Below are 21,570 nucleotides of genomic sequence, written 5' to 3'. Positions count from 1 at the left end.
TCTTCCTCCACTTCACGTACATCCTCACCATCTCGATAAGTACCTGAAGGAGTTAGCTCTGAAGGCCCACGATGACTCCATCTTTAATCCCCGTGATGCGCTGACATTTGCTTTGCTCCTCGCCCCCCTCTTCTACCATCCTAATCCACTGCATAACTCTACGGAATCGGTCTATGGGTATGTACTGTGAAAAATCCTCTTTTTACCACCATGTTTTTCTGTCTCTCTCCCCTCCCGGGACCATATGACACACTGGCTTCACATCTTAAATACCTCATGTCATGAGCCAGACACCATATTGCCCAGTCCCCTCCATCCGATATACTTATTATATCACCCTAAAAAACTGATGGAAATGGATCGGACAAATAACCCTATCTTCAGGACTTGCTCCCTTAAAAACCCCTACGCTACATCTTCTGCTCACACATCGATTGATATAAGCTGTCAGATGTTAACAACAGGACTGCTTAATATTTCCGTATATGCCTGCTGATTTAATGCTATTAGAATAATGTTCATAATGTATGCCTAATGTTACCAGACACCTGACCATACTAAAGAACTGACCATATGTTTAATGAGTGATGTGATTTAAAACGGCCAGTATACTACTTTTAGTATGGTGTGGAAGGGACCTCTCGGATGCCTTTGCCCTGCAATATAAGGCTGGTCAGCGGGTCTCTGGGACTCCCTTCTCACACCGGAATAAAGTTATCTCTGTCTCCTATGGAGATCTTCTTTAGCTATTGAATCTGCAGTCGCTGGACCTGAGGGCTGGGAGGGGGGAGGGAAAAGACATAACTAAATTGATATACCTGTAAAGCTTCCCTCATAAAGATTACTACCTATGGGACTCCACGCAGATACAAATACCTTATTATTCTGATGGGAGGAAAAGGGGAGATGGAATTAGGGACGAAAAAAAAAAAAATCTAATGAGATAATCTCTCATTGGAAAATCCCTCAAAGGGATCTATAGCGTGGGACCATGATATCTAAAATATATATATAAAATAAAGTTACCAAGTTATTTTGTTGTTAAATTTCTCATCCTTACTGTTTATCTATGAGCCTATATTCTCTGTTATATGGTTATAGTTCCTCTGTTTATAAAAAGGGCTGTTATGCAGTGTTAATAACCCATGTTGCCTCCAAATAAGGAAATATGGACTGGACCCAATGTTTATGGGCCACTCCCATATATCCTTACTATGTCCACGACCTTTGAGGTTCGTCAACGGTTTTGGTTCTTCTACTCATTAACTCGGTACACTAGGGAGGCTATGCTCATAAAAATAATCATGCAAACAAGAGACCCGGGTGATTAATGGCTACTGACAATAATAAAACTTCTTTGGTAATCCTCTCGATAAATGCTAGAGGCCTTAACGCGCCCACAAAAAGACCTCAGGTATTGCAACACTTGGCTAAACTTATCCCAGACATAATATGCATACAGGAGACTCACTTCTCCAGTAACTCATACCCCAGATTTCTCCACACTAAATATAGACAATATATTCTGTCATCTCCAAAACAGAAAAAACACAGAGGTACAGCAATTCTCATAAAAAACACTTTGCCCCTCAATATCACCAAAACAGAATGTGACACGCAAGGCAGATTCATAATTTTACATGGCGAACTTTACTCGAAAAAGATCTACCTAATCAATTCCTACGCTCCCCCAGAAGCAGCTTTCCAACTCTTCTCCCAACTACAAAAAACAATTGATATCCAACCTAACACAATATTCCTTTGGTGTGGAGACTTTAACTTCACTCTCATGGAATCGCTAGAAAAATCCAAACCCTCACCAGACAAACTGACCAAAAAACAGAGGAAACAACTCCAATTAAAGTTAGAACACAACTTCCTAGTAGACATCTGGCGCGAATTACAAGGTAATAAAAAAGGTTATACCCACTTTTCTCAAACACACAATACCTACGCAAAAATTGATCATATACTCACAACTACCTCCGTGGTTCCATCTTTATTGTATATACGACATATCCCAGTATCCTGGTCAGACCACGACATAATACTAGCTGGAATTGATCTAATGGAGGGCCCAAAATCCCCTTATGTGTGGAGGTTAAATGAATCCCTTCTAATTAATCCGGATAATAAAAAAAACTATTGCAGACCATCTTACTACCTACTTTAAAGAGAACAAAACCGAAGGGATGTCGCACAGAACTATATGGCTAGCGCACAAGGCTACCATGAGAGGTTACCTAATTAAACTAGCCTCCTCTGCTAAATAGAAAAGACATGAGAAATCTGATAACCTATTCTATAAACTGAGAAGACTCACCATAGAAAATCAACTATACCCTAGTAGATACCTAGCTGCTCTGATTAAGGATACCCAACTTCAACTAAATATAGCCCAAATATCCCAGGTAGAAAAAGCTCTAAAATGGACAAAGGCTAGACAGTACAAATACCTTAACAAACCAGACTCATGGCTAGCAGCCAAACTACGCCATCAAAATAATATTAATAATATATATAAAATTAAAACAACAGGAAGCATAACTAGTAACCCAACCAAAATATTCCAAACTTTTAAGGCCTTCTTTCAAAAATTATATCAGGCTCCACCAGACGCTAGCCACGCAGATATCCAACAGTTCCTCCTCAGCCTAAATCTCCCCAAACTAAGCAAAAAATCAGTAGATTCTTTAAATAGTAAAATTAGTGAAGAGGAGGTATCAGAAACTATCAAAAAATTGAAACTTAAAAAAGCTCCGGGCCCTGATGGGTTTAGTGCGGGCTACTATAAAAAATTTAGAGAGGAATTAATACCACACCTAACAGCCTTCCTTAATGACCTACTCAAACCCACCCTGATAACACCAGAATACCTTGATGCTCAAATCAGTATAATCCCCAAACCCAATAAGGACCATCTTGATATTAAGAACTACAGACCTATATCCCTACTCAATTTAGATTACAAAATATTGACATCAATCCTAGCTACCCGACTGAACACTTTCCTGCCAGCCCTTGTGTCCATGGACCAGGTAGGATTCATACCACTACGCCAAGCAACGGATAATATCCGTAAAAATATAGACATCATTAATCATTCCAACAGATATAAAAACAAACTAATGCTATTAACATTAGATATTGAAAAGGCGTTTGATAGCCTAGCCTGGAATTATATGTTCAACACTCTCAATCATGCAGGGATTACAGGAAATTATATAAAATGGCTACACCAACTATACTCTGCACCAAGGGCAACGCTCAAATTGCCTGGCTCAGATGGCACTAGTTTCAATATAACCAGAGGCACCAGACAGGGCTGCCCACTATCCCCAGCCTTGTTTGCACTCGCCATAGAGCCCCTATCACGTGCAATAAACCAACATCAAGGTATATTAGGATACACTATCAATAACAACACGAACAAAATCAGCCTCTTCGCAGATGACGTCCTACTGACATTGACATCCCCTGAAACATCGCTCCCTAATCTCACTCAAACATTAATCCACTTTGGCCAATTATCAGGTCTACAAATAAACGCTACCAAATCAGAAGCCCTTTTCTGCAACATTAACATTTCCACAGCCAAGCAAATAGCAGACGAATATAAATTCCAATACAAAAGCCACTACTTGAAATATCTAGGTATTAACCTATCAAACAACAGCCTTAATCTCTACAAACTCAATTACACTCCTCTAATCCAATCCCTTAAGAAAGAATTAGAAGCCTGGAAAAAATATAACATCTCATGGTCTGGTCGTATATCATCAATTAAGATGACTCTTCTACCCAAATTGACATACCTCTTTAGAGTCTTGCCTATACCTGTTAAAAATGATGATATGAAAGCTCTCCAAAATGATATCTTGAAATTTATCTGGAATGGCAGGAGGGCCAGAATAGCAAAAAAAATACTATGGATCCATAAATCATTAGGAGGCCTCTCGGTCCCACATATCATGCGCTACTACAAAGCGTCCCAATTGGCCCTCCTCCCATTCCTATATGCTGGGTGACCATACTCCAGCATGGGTTAAACTGGAAAATGAAATTATTCATCCAAAAACTTGGAAAGGATTGTTGTGGTCTCGGACCTGGAAATTAACTCCACTGCAGGACTTAGCTCCAACTGTCTTTCATACTCTAGATGTGTGGAGGGGGATGAGAGAGAAGTATATTCTCCAGTCTAAAACCTCAATGCTAGCAGAAATTTGTGGGAACCCTGATTTTCCTACAGGGCTCAACCATCAAGCATTTCTAAAATGGACAAATGCTAATTTATGCACTATAAAGGACATCCTTCATGGATATAAATTACCAACACTCCAACAACTAAAGGACATCAGTCCTAATCAACAGAGCGAATTTTTTCGCACCTACCAAATATATCACTTCGCCTCGTCCCTCTCTACCCACCGGGGAAACATTACCACCACTGAATTTGAACGTATATGCTTAAATGACCCAACCAAGAAAGGAGTTCTATCTCTACTTTACTCAACATTCAACCAGCCATCACAGTCTTTCCGCCATAAATACCAAGCAGACTGGGAATTAGATATAGGAGAAGCAATAGACGATAACACATGGCTAGAATGTATGGAAACATTATCTAAAGGAAGTCTATACAGCTCAGGGCTTGAAACCTCAATAAAGCTGCTCCATAGGGCATACATGACCCCACAAAAAATCCATAGATTTGATAACACTAAATCCTCCCAGTGTTACCGAGGCTGCCCAAACATAGGCTCCCTATACCACATATTCTGGGCATGTCCAAAAGCATCCAAACTATGGAAAAAAATGCACGCACTTATACGAAATGACTTAAACATCCCTATAGACTTTGACCCTAAGATACTCTTACTGGGCTACAAACCATTAGAAATCCCATATGCCTCTCACAACCTAACACAATTTATTGCTTTAGCCACAAAAATGCATATAGCTCACTTATGGCTACAACCAGATCTGAGATATAAGCAAGTCCGAGATAGAATTAATTATATCATGCAATGCGAACAACTGAACGCTAGAATATCCGACCATTTTGACCACTTCACCAAGGTATGGCAACCATAGCTAGACAAGGCATGCTCTAGAGGAGTCTCCAGATCCATACGAGAGGAGACCTAAGGATACAACATCCAAAGTAGCCTACATATAACCCCACGATTAAACCATTGTTACCGACTCGATCTGCATACAGAGAGCATAGCTACCCAATATACACTCCGTCCCCTCCTGGGTCGGCCTCCACCCTTGTACCGTTAATGAACCTGACAACACTCACATCCCCTTAAGCGGGATAGAGTGTCTCTCCATATAGCTCCTCAGTCTATGACTAATTAGGAGCTATCGTTCTTTATGCTATAATTAAGCGTAATGTTATACTGCTGATATTGTTATCTTCTTCATTTTCTTTTTCTTACTGTATAATATAGCTATATATCTTCAGTCTACGAGCAACAATCTTCAGCCTTGATTTCCAATTCTGTAAGACATTTGCTAATGTTATCATAACTTGATATGTTCTGCTTGTGCTGTGCTATATTCAATAAAAGTATTTGAAACTAAAAGATGACAAAACACTAAAGATATTTTTCTTAATTGATTGTATTGTTTGAAAAATCGAAACAATCACCATACACTCTTGAATTTTTTCCAAAAATTGATCAGAATTTTCTACCAGTCGATAGATCAAAAGATAAAAACAATTTGAGATATGCAATCAATTTTTTTGTGATGAAAAATTACTTTTTCGTATATAATCCCCCGTACTGTTATTTGGGGGATATGCTGCTTACTTACGATCGTGGCATAGTGGCATAGTGTATAGCTAACAGTACTAGAGTCCCTGGTTCATATCTGGGCCAGGACAACATGTATGTGTGTTTGCATTGATTTCCTCTGGGCTCTCCAGTTTCCTACCATACCCCCAAAACATACAGATAAGTTAATTAGTCCCTCTGCCCCCCCGCCCCAAAAGGACCTCTTTTTTAAGGTACACAATAGTTTAATATAAAACATGTGTTGGCCTTTGCCATGGCTATTGCGATCTACCCGTACAAAGGTTTTGCCACCACTAGCCATTAGCCATTTGGTATATGGAGGTTTTATATGTGCAGATGGCGAGAGGGAGTGAATTGGCCTGCACAAGCTTTACCTTGAACTACTGCCTTCGTTAAAAATGGGGTCCCTCCTGAATCACTGGATATATGGACTTCTTGCAAACAAAATGCTTTAAGATTAAAATAATGATATTGATGAGCTGGCTGGCATCTTTGTTATACTGGCAGTTTTCACAGGTATTGCCCACCACCACCAGTACTCATGGTCAGCTGGTGGCAGTAATACCAACAGTGTGTAGTACATGCTCTGTATACACTCATCAGCCACATCTGTGACTGACAACTGTAGGAAATCTTTCTGAGGCACCAGTTTTACAATTCTGAGAAGCTGAATGGTGTAAGAAAATGTATCTAAGAATGTGAACAGTGCAAAAACACTAGCTGAAAATAAGCAACCTTTGTAAAGTGTAATATTATAACCAATAAGTTTGACTTACCTTCTTTGCTTGTGTCTTATTTCCAAACATTTCTTGGCATATTTCCTTTAAAAATATGAAGGGAAGTTGATTAGTATCTAAATACCCCTTGCCTTTCATGTCTCAGCTGAAATTATTTTTTCCTGGCCTCAGGCGGGACTATTACTATATTGTAAAAGACTCCTGTAGGTGGTTAAACCAGTTCTCCTTCATATTCTGCCTGCAATATTTAGCACGGTTTTCAATCTAGTGATATGTTCTCCTAGACTAAATGATTCATTAAATGATTTTACAATTGAAATAGCCAATGTCTGATGTTAAATTATTGTAGGTTCTCCAGAAGTACAGTAATTTTCATCTTCAAGCTGTTGAACTGCTTGCATAGTTTGTAACCAATGGATATCAAGGGGAAGTGCCCTCCAGTGCAGTGGTGTATCTGCAGAGCCATGGACCCCACAGTGAATTTAACACTTTGCCCCTCCTCCATTCTATCCCACCATTGCATATATTTAACAATTGCATGATATAGCAGTGTTCTCCCCAGGCTCTTTTAGCCGGGTGCTCCACCCGGCTAGTTTTGGTGACCACCCGGCTGTCATCGGCTTAACTCCACCTCTGCTGTAAGCAGAAATGTGTAGAGAAGCACCGGCCCTGCATTCTTTCATCTCGCCCCACCCGGCTACTTTTTCATGCCACCCGGCTGAAAAAAAATTCTGGGGAGAACACTGTATAGAACAACAAAGCCTGTGAGTCAAGGACAACTCCAGTGTGACATAAGTGTAAGAGATAGGAGGGGAATAGGTGATCATTACCACTACAGCAACTCTGAAAAACATATGCAGTTGCTTAAGGAGGAGCCTCTGATCTATGGGCAGTACTTCCATTGCAACCCCTCCATCCCCTATGATCCATGGGCCCTAGTTCCATGGCAACCTCTGCATCCCCTATGATCCATGGGCCCTAGTTTCATGGCAACCTCTGCATCCCCTATGATCCATGGGCCCTAGTTCCATGGCAACCTCTGCATCCCCTATGATCCACGAGCCCTAGTTCTATTACAATCTCTGCCTCCCCTATGATCCACAGGCCCTAGTTCTATTACAATCTCTGCATCCCCTATGATCCACAGTCCCTATTTCTATTACAATCTCTGCATCCCCTATGATCCACAGTCCCTATTTCTATTACAATCTCTGCATCCCCTATGATCCACGGGCCCTAGTTCCATTGCAATCTCTGCATCCCCTATGATCTACAGGCCCTAGTTCTATTACAATCTCTGCATCCCCTATGATCCACAGTCCCTATTTCTATTACAATCTCTGCATCCCCTATGATCCACGGGCCCTAGTTCCATTGCAATCTCTGCATCCCCTATGATCTACAGGCCCTAGTTCTATTACAATCTCTGCATCCCCTATGATCCACAGTCCCTAGTTCCATTGTAACCTCTGCATTCCCTATGATCCACGGGCCCTAGTTCCATTGTGACCTCTGCATCCCCTATGATCCACGGGCCCTAGTTCCATTGCAACCTCTGCATCCCCAATGATCCACAGGCCCTAGTGCTATTACAATCTCTGCATCCCCTATGATCCACAGGCTAGGTCCATCCCCTATGATCCACAGGCTAGGTCCATTGCAATCTTTGCATCCCCAATGATCCACAGGCCCTAGTTCTATTACAATCTCTGCATCCCCTATGATCCACAGGCTAGGTCCATTGCAATCTTTGCATCCCCTATGATCCACAGGCCCTAGTTCTGTTACAATCTCTGCATCCCCTAGGAATCACAGGCCCTAGTTCCATTGCAATCTCTGCATCCCCTATGATCCATGAGCCCTAGTTCCATTGCAACCTCTGCATCCCCTATGATCCAAATTGACAGATTACAGTTATTGGACTAGGCAATAAAAGAGAAATGCATTTAGATATTATTTTGGGGTTTTGACTCCTAGGTATCTCTCTCTAAAAAAGCGAATTTTAGCCGATGTCAGGAAAATGTAGACAATTTATACATTTTCTGGCTAAAGCTAGGCATACACTGTTAGACATTTTAATAGATTAGATGTTAGATTCAATGAGAAAATCAAACCTAACACAAATCTACTGCAAACAATGGTGCATCTGACCGTATTTTAAATCACAATATAAGTCAAATATTGATATAGATTGGACATGTGCTATCGATTTGTACTCCATGGTGCAGTGCAAAGCTAGCAGCTAAAGTGGTACGATTGTTTATCTGATCTACCATAAATTGTACAGTGTATATATAAATAAATTATAATAGCAAGCATTCCAGAGAGATCATCATCACTTTATCAGGCACGCTATGCAAGGAGATCTAAAAGATTTAAATCTGCTCTCTGTATATGACTGCACTCTCCAAGTGAACAGAAATATCTGTCATTACACTTCACCGTCACTAAATTATTCTGAAAATTGGGAATTTGTTTGCCAAATGATTATGTTTACTTATTTTAGTACAGCTGTCACTTTATGTAACTATTTCTTTTTATTGGAAATGATTAGTTGCTCAAAATAAACAAAGTAACCTAAATGTGCTGGATTGAAGCAGACCTGAACTCAGAACGTCCTCTCTGCTCTAAAAGATACGCAATAGCATAATAACCTATACAGAAAAACATTTCTTTGTTACTGCTGATACAAATCCTGCAACAATTCTTCAGTGTCGCTACTTCCTGCTTTCATGGAATCAGCTATATTGTTAACTTCCTGTATTTATCAATTAGCTCTTTGCTGTGGTAGTCAGCTGACACAGCTGATGGATCAAATTACAACTTGTGCTTAAACACAGATGAGGGGGAATTAGACAGCGTAAGCTCTCTAAATACATACAGGGTGCATTTCTATATGTTTCCTTCTGTCCTGTGCAAGAGTTCAGGTCAACTTTAATAGATCAGTTCAGAACAGTACTGGTGACCCCCTTACAAGACAATTTACATGCATTAGCACTGATTAATTTTTTTTTTTTTAAATCTAAGGATTCTCCCTTCACATCAGTAGATGTTTAATAAGAATTGAATTTAGCAAAATGTGAATACTTTAAAAAATCAGCAGCTCATGCTTGAAGTTTAAAGCTATGCACTGAATTAGAATAGGTATTTAAATTAAATCCAGTGTATCTGTGAAATCTGCTCTTATAGTAACAATAAAACAAATATGGACTACATGTGTATATATACAAATATGTTCAAATATACCTGCAATCTTTCCAGTGTTTCCCAAATCTGCTCTGAAATCCCACCAAGGGTTGACGTTCAGGGTAGTTAAAGCACATTGCTGAGACACCAAAGACTCCACTTCGACATATATGAGGTTACCTGCAAAACATGCAGCGTTGGTGGGACTTTAGGAAAGGTTTAGGAAACACTGTGTTTATTACATTTCCTTTCTCCCTTGTACTAACAGTTGGTATATAGTAGTTACTATACTGACTGCCAGTGCAGACAGTACTGAAATTCCAGAACCATTCGTCTGCCTGCGAGTTATCAGGGTGTAAATAGAATAGTATCAACAATGTCTAGATTACTACTTTCCTAACCATAACCCCTTATTATCCCCTGCCATACGCTAATCAGGACTACATGGATCCCGTGCTCTTCTCCTTCACCCACCATACACATAAGTGTAATCCTTACAACAGGGACAAATGTTCTTAGATTTGTGTAGGCACTGTGCATTTGCAGAACTGTTTTGGTTGTCTACAAGCTTCTTGATGATTTGATTGTAAAATGATCACAGTAACTGGTCATGAGCCCAGACACTGACTACTTCCGGCCCTGAACACTCATTGCTATAGGTTGCAATTTTCTTAGTGCTGAGACCCAATAAGAAGCTCTTTTGGAGCGATTGCCAGTGATCATCAAAGAGCTACAAAAGTGGAACCCTATGAGGGTTATTCTACTACGCTAATTGTCAGTGCTTGCAATTAGATCTTAGTGATTACCGGGTAGCCATCAACCTGCAGGATTTTCGGAGTGCTTTAATTTGAAGGAATGTGGGTAAAATTGCATTCCTTCGAAACACTCAGAGAATCCTGGTGGAATTCACTGTTGTTTTATATGTCACAAACCACAATTGAAAAGGCTAGCATTTGGGATTGTGGTTTGCGATTCTTAGTGGGTCCCAGCCTTTAGAAACATTCAGTCTGTGCCTGCTCCTTTTCAATATAAAAAGCAAGATGATGCAATCCAAACATCAGCAGTGGCCCTATCCACAGAACCTGAAAAGGATTTGATAAGCTCAGCATCTAGTTACGAGATCAAAACGTTAAGAGTATTTTTAGCTGCAGGAGCTTTGTATCATATAAAAAAGTCAGCACTGGACCACTGTAATCACTAAGTTATTAGATTGTAATTTTACATCTTTGCCTAAGATGGGGTTTACCCTATTCCCCCCAAATGCCTAGCGCCATCAGAGCCTGTCACCTAAACATGATCTTAACCTACACTCTTTCATTATTCCCTAACTGTAACCTATTCTGAAATTTATTTTTTACTTTTTACTGACCCAATCATTTCCAATAAGCCTACCATTAACTGTATTTCCCTCATACTGTCAACAACATTTTCCTATCAGAATGAAGAATCTTGATAATTGCTTTGGGTGAAGCTCTGCTGTATTTACCTCTTTAATGCCTGCTGGGTTGAAATAAGTGATATTCTTCCAGACAGTCAATCCTCTTGATTTTTATTTGTCATATATTGCACCAGTAGTTTATTCACAGCACTTAAGGCAGCAAAAAAGTAGATTCCATTCCAACTTAGTAAGCAGGCCCAATAAGGCTAACAATTTCTTTGTTCTTGAGATGAAATGGGGAATCTATGCAGCAAGTGCTGGAACTCAGCTTTATATAGTCTACACAGAAACACAATGTCCCATCCTCATATCTTCCAAACCCTATTAGAGCAGCTAATGGACTTTGACTTTCTTGTATTATCTCTCCATCCTATGTTTTCTCTAGTGGACTTTTTACTTCTTTAAAATAACCTGGGAAATGTGTTCCACTAGCATTCCTGATTGCAGAAATTGGCCCCAGTGTTGATAATATGAATAATTGCTTCCCTATAACCAAAATCATCATCATGCCAAGAGAAGACATTCTCATTTTTCCGTAAAACCTATTGAAGAGCCTTTTTTGCCCAGTACTGATCACTCTGTAAACACTCAAGTTGGTCAGAAATCCATATTAAGTCTGAAGTATTCTCTGCTTGGAAAAATAATTAGCATAAACAATAGATTATTCTATTTTGTTCTGCAGGTATGACAACTTCCTCAGTTTTTACCATGTGCATTTGGCAAGTTAGAAATTTGGTAGACGTTGAAATGCTGTTTCTCCAAGTTTTAGTAAAAGATTTAAGATCATCCCATATTGTACCCAACAAACACTTTGCACTACTAGCCTCTCAGCATTCATAGCAGTGAACATTACTGCCCTCACCAGAACTATTGTTCCCTTTCAGCTTCTATGTACTTACACAGGTATTTGTGTGACCACTTCCTGTCTAGGGTTTACCAATGGTGCCTGCTATCTGAAGGTACACATCAACCTTGCATCATCACTAATTTTTCAAGGGAGTTCTTCCATCTGTACACTTTTAGTAATCATTGTAATGTCCTTGATTCCTTTTGATCTGTAGTGATACAAGTCAAATTCCTAAAACCCAACATTTTAAATAATAGATCACTCATTTTCTTGGTAGCATTCAAGTTGATAAAATTATCTTCTGATTTAAATGAAAGCTGCACCTTTGAGGTGCACAGTACCATCAAAACGATTAACATCTACCTATGTGACACCTATGTCCTCTTATGGTAGGTTATTAGCTACTTTTAGTACAATTCAAGGTAGGTTTATAGCATCTGGATGGTAATGCCTCTGGTAAACTGTTAAGTTAGGATGATTACTTCACACCCAGTATCTATAAGACTTAGGGCGTTCTCCTAAACTATCTTCTACTGTTGGACTTTTGTATCTATAAGACTTAGGGCTTTCTCCTAAACTATCTTCTACTGTTGGACTTTTGTATCTATAAGACACAGGGCTGTCTCTTAAACTATCTTCTACTGTTGGACTTTTTGCAAACAAACACCATCATTTCTTTTGGGGCTTTTAAGCAACCAACCTGCAGGAAACCTCTCCACACTCCACAGTAGGTTGCACTAGTTTAAAGATTGGTTTCTTGTGGTTAACTGCTCATTTTGACAGCAGATCTGAACCAGATGTCCTTCCTGATTACATCAACATTACTGCCTTCACTTAAGCATTCTTACTTGTATGTCTACAGTTGAACTTTGACATCTAGCAGCTGATGTTTATAGACCCAATTCACCTTTTCTCCTAAGTTTTCTCCTAGGTGATATTTTCATACCTTATCAGTAAAATGCCTTTTAAACCACTAGCAAGCAAGAAAATACTCAGGATAATTTTGACAGAACTTTTCACTTACTTTTTGGTACTTTTTCAATTGCAGAGTGCTGAAAAGCTATTTTGAACAGAAGATTAAAAATTATCTCCTAGGAGAAAACTTATAATCAAAATTGAATTGGATTGGTCTATGTGGTCTAAATCAGCAGTCACAGAGATTTTATTTTGTATAATGTCATAGCTTTTTTATCAGGGGTCTAGTCTTATGAAAAGAGGTGAGTGGACTGACCCCGAAAACCCCTGCGGCGTGCCAAAAAATGGGTGTGGCCAAGCATAAAGTGGGTGTGGTCATGGGTGGGGCCAAATATACATGACCTTAGCAGTGATGTAAAAGGTCTGCCGTTGAATTTTGAGCTCTGCCGTAGTGTATTCCACAAAAATAAATGTAATCTGACAGTAATTCACCAAAAAGACACGTAATCTGGTAAAAGTTCCTCCAAAATACAGATAATATGGCAGTGGTCCCCCCAAAATAGACAATGTGGCAGCACAGTTCCCCCAACATACACATAATCTGGAAGCAGTTCCCCAAAATATGCGAAACCTGGCAGCGGATCACCCAAAATACACGTAACACCCAAAATACATGTGATCTGGCAGCAGTGGTCCCCAAACATACACAATCTGGCAGCAGTTCCCCAAAATACGTGTAATCTGGCAGCAGCTGTTCCCCTAACATACACATAATCTGGCAGCGGTTCCCCAAAATACACTTAAGGTATATATGTCCCATAGGTAGCCAGGTGTATTGATGTGTATAGATGTCCACAGAATAGGTAGCCAGGTGTATATGTTCCATAAGTAGCCAGGTGTATAGTAGTCCCCAGTATATGTAGCCAGGTGTATAGCTGTCCCCAGTATATGTAGGCAGGGGTATATGTCCCCAGTATATGTAGGCAGGGGTATATGTCCCCAGTATATGTAGGCAGGGGTATATGTCCCCAGTATCTATAGCCAGGGGTATATGTCCCTAGTATATGTGGGCAGCGGTATATGTCCCCAGTACATGTAATCAGGGGTATATGTCCCCAGTATATGTAGGCAGGGGTATATGTCCCCAGTATATATAGCCAAGGGTATATGTGCCCAGTATATGTAGGCAGGGGTATATGTCCCCAGTATATACCAAGAAAGGTTAGATAAACTGGGTTTATTTAGTCTAGAGAAAAGACGCCTTAGAGGAAATCTAATTAACATGTATAAATACATCAGAGGGCAATATAATAGCTTGGCGGATGAGCTTTTTGTCCCTAGGCCTTCTCAAAGGACTAGAGGACATGATCTGCGCATGGAGGAAAAACGTTTTAGCCATTTATTTAGGAAAGGGTTCTTTACAGTAAGAGTGATTAAGATGTGGAATGCATTGCCACAGGAAGTCGTTATGGCAAACTCTATACCTTCATTTAAAGGGGGCTTAGATGCTTTCCTTGCGTTGAAAGACATCCATGGCTACAATTACTAGGTTATGCCTAATGATGTTGATCCAGGGATTTTATCTGATTGCCATCTGGAGTCGGGAAGGAATTTTTCCCTTTTGGGGCTAATTGGACCATGCCTTGTGGGTTTTTTTTTGCCTTCCTCTGGATCAACAGGGGTATGTGAGGGGGCGGGCTGGAGTTGTACTTTGTACTGGTTGAACTCGATGGACGTATGTCTTTTTTCAACCAAAATAACTATGGAACTATATGTAGGCAGAGGTATATGTCCCCAGAATAGGTAGCCAGGTGTCCCCCCAGCAGGAGGGGAGCAGCACAGAGAAGGAGAGCTGTGGGATCAGCAGTGGGGAAGGGGGGACGTCTCTCCCCTCCTTCCCTCACCTTGGGGCTCCCCTCCCTCGCTCTCCCCTTCAGAACTAAGTGTTGTGCGGCGGCTGGCAGCGGGCGGAACTTACCTCCGTCTTGTTGCAGGCGCGGGATGGTCTAATGCATTTGCTGCTAGTCTGGTCTGGTCCAGACAAGAGCAGCGGCACCAGAACTTCTGGCGCTTGGAGCAAGACGGAAGTTAGTTCCGCCCACTGCCAAACACAGTACAAGACTTAGTTCTGGAGGGGAGAGCGAGGGAGGGGGAGCCCCAAGGTGAGGGAAGGAGCTCTCCTTCTCTGCGCTGCTCCCCTCCACACAGGCCAGGGTGGACGACGTCTACCCTCTGAAAAAAGCGTCTACGCTCCACTCGACCCCTGCTTTTTTTGTACATATCTCTGAAAATATAGTTTCAAATGTAAAACAAGATGAAACAATATACACTATATACATGAGACAGGAGGGGCTAGCAGAATTATATCATTAATAGCAGGGAACAATTTGGACGCAAACAGGCGAGGAACATCATCTTTCATGAAAAGGTCAAAGTACTGGATGTCCTGAAATATTGACAGCCAAGTCTCTTTTTAACATGCAACAATGCTTTGCACCCAGAAATAAACAGCAAATATTTAGTGCACTGTCATGTATAGCTTTAACTTGCACAATTATTTTGAGAACAAAATCTCTTCTAGCATTCCCACAATTCCATTCCTAATGTCAGGACCTTTAGACTCATCTGTACAAACTGCTATGGATACAGAGATGCCTACCAAGGTAATTGTGAAGATTCATTAGTGTTGATGTTATGGCAGATTAGGAAGCACAACACATAGGAATGCAATGTACAGCAGCCAGCTACATAAATAAACTTACACATTTTAGGCAGTGATCTTCAAAATATACTAGATTGGTGTACATTTCACAGACACGGTTTTCTGGGATTTTGGTGCTCCATACATCTTGGTTTACTAATGTATAAAATTCAATTACCTTTTTTAAAAGGCATACTTTTTCTGTATCCTGTAAAATAAAATAACACAATAGTAATAACTATAATACATGGCAATGGGACAGAATATCACTAGAGATGGTCTATGAGATGCTATTCATTTCAAGTTGATGTAAAGTTTATGTTCATTTTATGCAAATGTATGCAGCCTGGAATTTGCCTGGTACAGTCACAAGCTGCACAAGATTGCATACATTTGACACTCTTGTCTGGGCTACCATCAGAGGGGTGCAGACACTACTCTAGTATTGGGCCTAGGGTGTGAGTACCAACATTCTGAATTGGAAGCCTAAGAAGAACCCTGAAGTGAGTATGGTATGAAGCACACACTTTTTTTTATTCTTTCAAATGTTGACCCTGGTTTTTCTCACTTCTGAAAATAATGCTTTCTTCTGTACAGCTCCCCATTGGGTGACCTTTTCTGCACACAGTGATATGAACCAATCGACAACAGCTCTTATTTAACAGTTATTGAAGAGCTTTTAGACAAATATCACATTTTCACAGGTAAAATTTGAATATTTTCTAATAGGGAAAAATACTTTAGAATGTATTTTTGGCACTAACACTAATCAACAAATTACTACTAATATATATATATATATATATATATATATATATATATATATATATATATATATCCAAGTTGCTGGAAGAGTTATTACTGAAACTTCTACTTTAGCCAGAAGCTCATTGATAAGATAAGTAGCTGTTTCTATCTGCTGTGCCAAAATGATCGGATTGACTTGAGATATACCAAGCTGTGTAAAAAAAATGTAGAAAACAATGACTGGTGGCCAGAATGCATAGGGTGTACTGTATGTGGCTATATCATCCTCTCTCCAATAGTTATGTTTAAAAAAACTAATATGACATAAAGCCATGTTGGATCTACATACAGGCTTCAAGATATAGAAGTCCTTCTCCAGTATGTGATCCAATACAAAGGCTATAAAACAGTCAGATGGGGTGGGATCCATCCATGGTTGGGCAGACCTCCACACATAAGTGCAGCAAGGGCTGACAGGACTATGTACAAGGTCATTTAAAAAAAAAACAAAAAACAAAAAAAACACTGCTGAGAGTGTTGCACAGTGTAAGCCTTACCCTCAGAAATGATTTTGAGATATTAGCACAGATCTGCTTTGAGAATAGGTGACTCTTTCCACACTCAATAAAACCATGTCAGGAGGTAAATGAAAGTTTCTCAAACACACACACAAACCACAAAAACTATAACAAAAATGTATGACAGCACGTAAACTGAAAGAGTCTGCAAGAAGAGTTTTGGAGTGCCAGTTTTGTTTTTTTGTTTTTTTCAGATAGTAGGGTTACCTAGAGACTTGTGATGTCATTTCAAGTGTGCTATGGTTGCTAACGCAAACCTGTTTCACAAGAAGCATGGAATTTGTTTGCTCTGTCCAATTGCCAGCAAGGTCTGGAACTATGTGAATGGCTGCGGTATGCTTGGCAGGGACACAAGAGGATTCTTAATGGTCGTCACAGTAAATTAATTAGAAAACAGAAAGAATGAGGCATATACCATATAACAAAACTAACTACGGTAACTACTTATTACTTGATTAAAAGCATAACGCAATGTGTGTTTATTGCTTATAAATGTATCTGTTAGCGGTGTCTTACCCCCATAACGGGGTGTACACTGTAATAATTTTGAGAAAGGTTAACAAAGAGCTTATATCTGTCGTCTACCTCTTTTGACCTTACTAGTTATTGAAAAATCCCCTGCTAAAGAGAATAAGAAATCCTATCACCTGAATGTTGGAACTTACACGGGGATATTTTTCTAATATCAGACTAAGCAGTTTGCAGAGTAAAAGTAATATTTAGTAAGCTATTTAACCTTAGATCACTTTATAATTACTATTATCACTGCCAAGTACAGCAATATATTTTAAAATGATCAATAAATGCCTGGCAGGGTTTAAAACAAAATCAGCAACATTTGATTGAACTTTCACTTTAATAAATGTCCCAGATATTATTAAGAAAAGATCAGACAAGTAATACAATTTAATGCGTAGTAGTTAAGACTGGAACGAAAATATGCAGGTAAGATGCAGCTCTTTGATAGAGGCATATATCACTGTGCTGAGTGACTAAACATAGCCACACCTCAGATCACACAAATTCGCCTCAGGGATCAACAATCAACTTGCGTGCTTTCGCTGAGTTTGAATAGGCGGAGTGCTGTATCTATTTTATGTTTGGATATGCAACTTTCATATATAGGTTTTGTTTGTTTCTGGATCTGTCTCAGCTTTGACAAAATGTTGGACTCCTAAACGGACAAATATACCGGTATGTGGTACATAAATACTACAAAAGAGAACCACAACTTAAAAAGAAAATGCACAAATGTTTTGTTATCCTCCAGGACTCTCTGGAAGCAGGGACGGATCTAGGGGGGGGCAAGCGGGTCTCTTGCCCCAGGTGCAGTTTGTTGAATTCTTAAAAAGGCGGCAAAATGTGGATGGGGAATGGCAGTTTAGGCGCCAAAACCTGACCTTGCCCCAGGCGCAACTTGGGGCAACTTGGTCTAGATCCGTCCCTGTCTGGAAGTGCCTGATGGCTGGTATCCTCTATGCATCTTATTTACTAAGGGCGGGCCGCGGGGTCACATTTGCATCTGCTGGAATTGCAGCCGATTCCCCACAAGTGTTTTGCCTCACAATTGTGCATTTTGTGGTGCATTTTATCACATGATTTTCTTACAAGAGCCATTGATGTCAATGAGAAAACGCATGTGTTATGCAGAAAAGTCATTTTTTCGAATACTATGCAGTATCACATATGCCTCCGGAAAACGCAGCAGCACCATAAACTATCATTACATGCATTTCTCTATATATTTTGATGTGCAGCAAAGCGATTCATTTTTTCTGAAGTTTGATCCCTGCCTCAGGGATTTCCAGTGATTCCTGAGTATCCTATGTGGGAATGCCATAAGTGATCCATAAAACCTAGAGTGCATTCATTAAAAACATCCTGCTATAAAGTGGTTAGAATTTTCTTTCCCTCAGCTGAGTCTTATCAGATCATAGTGATGGTTGCCAAAAGGAATAGGTGTAGTGGTTGTGCAATTACGTCTATAAGATATGTGAGACACACCACAGTAATGACTCATGAAATTGCTGTACTGTCCTGGATGCTAGGAGGGAACAGGGAATCCAACAATACTAAAATAAGTCCACACAGAGAAAGAATCATCTGTGAATTGCCCTACCAATTAACATGATAAAAAAAGAAAACAATCGGTAACGATGGCTGTTGATTGTCAGCTGTCTTGAGTCTTTCTCTGTAAAGGCTGATTTCCCTAGCTGTGGATTACATCTACATTCATGTTTCCATAGCAAGTTGTAATTAAATTTAAAACAGCTTGGATTTATTACAAAAAAAAAATCTCACTGCAGACGCCTTTGTGACCCACTGCAATCACACATCAGCTAATCAGCTTTCTTTTTAGCAACCATACTGTGTTCTTCCTAAATGGAGTTTGCAATTTGTATTCCACATTATAGCAGACAGTTAGATCATCAGTTCTGGTTTGCCATATTGCCTATGGTATTCCCACTAATGAATCACTAATGATCTGCAAGTGACACCAATGGACTCTCTGTGCAATGTGTGCCTCAACATAAATTAGTGAGCGTTGCTGGCTTTTACTCTGAGGGTGGCTGGAGTGAGTGAGGGCAGAGCTCTGCTTTGTATACATGCCGGCATTTCTGCTGTCAGCCCAACAATGCACAATTTACTGCAGTTTGCTTTATATATAACAATCAGTATCAAGCCACACTAACTGGGAAAAATAGTGCCACCGATCCTACATAAATATCAAAAGTTAAACATTTCAATAAAATGATTTGGATTGCGCCTGTTCTGAAACTATTGTATAGGGACCACAAACTGTCTCTGGGTCTGTGCCAGGGGGTCATACTGTGCATTGCCATACAGTCGCTGGACAGTCCCCATGCAGAGAATAGATTTTGATTGGGTTCCACAAATTACTGAATTGTGTTTAATCACAGTGAGGATTCCATCATTACCGCCATACATTCAATACCTAACGTCACCTAGAATCTACACTCATCACCTCAAAATGCCCTCCACATCATTTAAATATCATTTCACTTCATCCTGTAAGCACCTGCCTATATGAACAGACCCATTAATTCACATTCCAGACTTACACTCAGCTGATTAAAGTGATGCTTGAAAACCAGAACCCGCTTTCTTGAGACATTCACATTCTGTAAAGTAAAATCATACGAAGTTAATAATCCCATTAGTAATACCGCAGTTCACCGAATACAAGCAATAGATATGAAAATGATCAGTATTTTGTCACTTACCTCCATTTCGTATGTAAAATTCATGAAGGTGTTACAAGGTGCCTTTGTAATATTGATGGTACAGTTGTTTAACGTTTGCATGAAAGCCAGAGGCATCAGGAGCAGACAAGCACATGTAGCAGCCAATCTCATGATCTAGGTACTGAAGGGATGGGACATGCTGAAATATAACAGCGAGGGAACTCTCACGCAGTTACATTACTATTTCCCTCTCCTTCCAGCTTCTTCTGTGCTTCAAAGATTGACTTTTCCCATCCATTCAGTTGTCCTGTACCACGTCTCGTTTCCAAGTCTCCACCTGCAGGTTTACATATCCATGCCGAGGTCAGATTTCACCTTACTCATTGCTCTCTCCTGCTCTTCTGTATTCTCCTACACTTTGTAGATGTGAGACTGGAATGCTTACAGGAACCGGAAGTATTTACATATGGTCTTAGCAGAGAAAGAATGTGGATTTAGCAAAAGAAAAACAATAAATCCTCCTATGACTAAGTATTTATTAATGAATGCCTCTTCTGCTTGTGTTCTGAACTTGTACAGCAGTTACAAAGACATCTGAAGACTTGCAGCTGCCACCTGGACTGATCACGAAAGACTGTCTGACTGCTAGAGAAGCTGCCTGCTTGAATTTAAGTAGGAAAAAGAATCAGACACCCACAACAAATCTGATATATAGGTCAGATAGCGGTTCTTCTACAGAATTTAATTCTACTAGCATCTTATTCTCAGAGACTGGAAATATGTAAATTTCAAGCTGAGTTAGAATAAATTTCACATAAAAATAGGTCAGACATTGATGCCCTATTGTAAGCCACCAAACTAAAGAGAAAATTTGTACTATCTGCAGGCAACAAAATAGTGACGGATGTACATACAAAAAACAAAAAGAAAACTAATAAATGTCCTGAGGATTATCCATTGGCTCCTAGTTGACTTGGTATAATCATCCTAGACAATGAAATGTGATACAGACAAGGGCATACCAGTGTTTTTCCCAGAATTTTTTTCCAGCCGGGTGGCATGAAAAAGTAGCCGGGTGGGGCGACATGAGAGAATGCTGGGCCGGCACCTCTCTGAACAATTCTGCTTACAGCAGAGGAGGAGGTGAGCCAATGACAGCCAGGTGCTCACCAAAACTAGCCGGGTGGAGCACCCGGCTAACAGAGCCTGGGGAGAACACTGCATACCTATAATGCTGATTGTACACCTATGCAGTTGTCGATTTATAATGTACTAGTGGACCTAAGCCTGTCCCTAATGGGCCGCACGCATGCGCGTGCCCACCACGCACTCATCGCGCGCACGCCACCGCACATGACGCACACACGCCCGCCCCTTCTGGCCCCTTCCTTCTCCGGCTCTCGGCAGTGTC

General features: G+C 40.1%; 1 protein-coding gene across 2 annotated transcripts in view; it reads right to left on the bottom strand.

Moving 5' to 3' along the window:
- The window catches only part of LOC137561459 (uncharacterized), a 52,235-nt gene extending 31,558 nt beyond the window's left edge, over positions 1-20,677 (bottom strand). For both annotated transcript variants that reach the window (XR_011030022.1, XM_068272755.1), the window contains exons 1-4: positions 20,199-20,677; positions 20,037-20,096; positions 15,690-15,836; positions 6,581-6,625 (exon numbers count right to left, since the gene is read on the bottom strand). Coding sequence is in view for 1 of the 2 variants with exons in the window: in XM_068272755.1 (XP_068128856.1) it covers positions 6,581-6,625; positions 15,690-15,836; positions 20,037-20,096; positions 20,199-20,330 (384 nt within the window). In the remaining variant the exon portion in view is untranslated. The remainder of the gene's footprint in view (positions 1-6,580; positions 6,626-15,689; positions 15,837-20,036; positions 20,097-20,198) is intronic.
- Positions 20,678-21,570: the final 893 nt, after the last annotated feature.

The sequence above is a fragment of the Hyperolius riggenbachi genome, chromosome 3 (genome assembly GCF_040937935.1).
Source record: "Hyperolius riggenbachi isolate aHypRig1 chromosome 3, aHypRig1.pri, whole genome shotgun sequence".
Taxonomy (NCBI): Eukaryota; Metazoa; Chordata; class Amphibia; order Anura; family Hyperoliidae; genus Hyperolius; species Hyperolius riggenbachi.
This window is presented reverse-complemented; position numbering and strand designations above follow the sequence as displayed.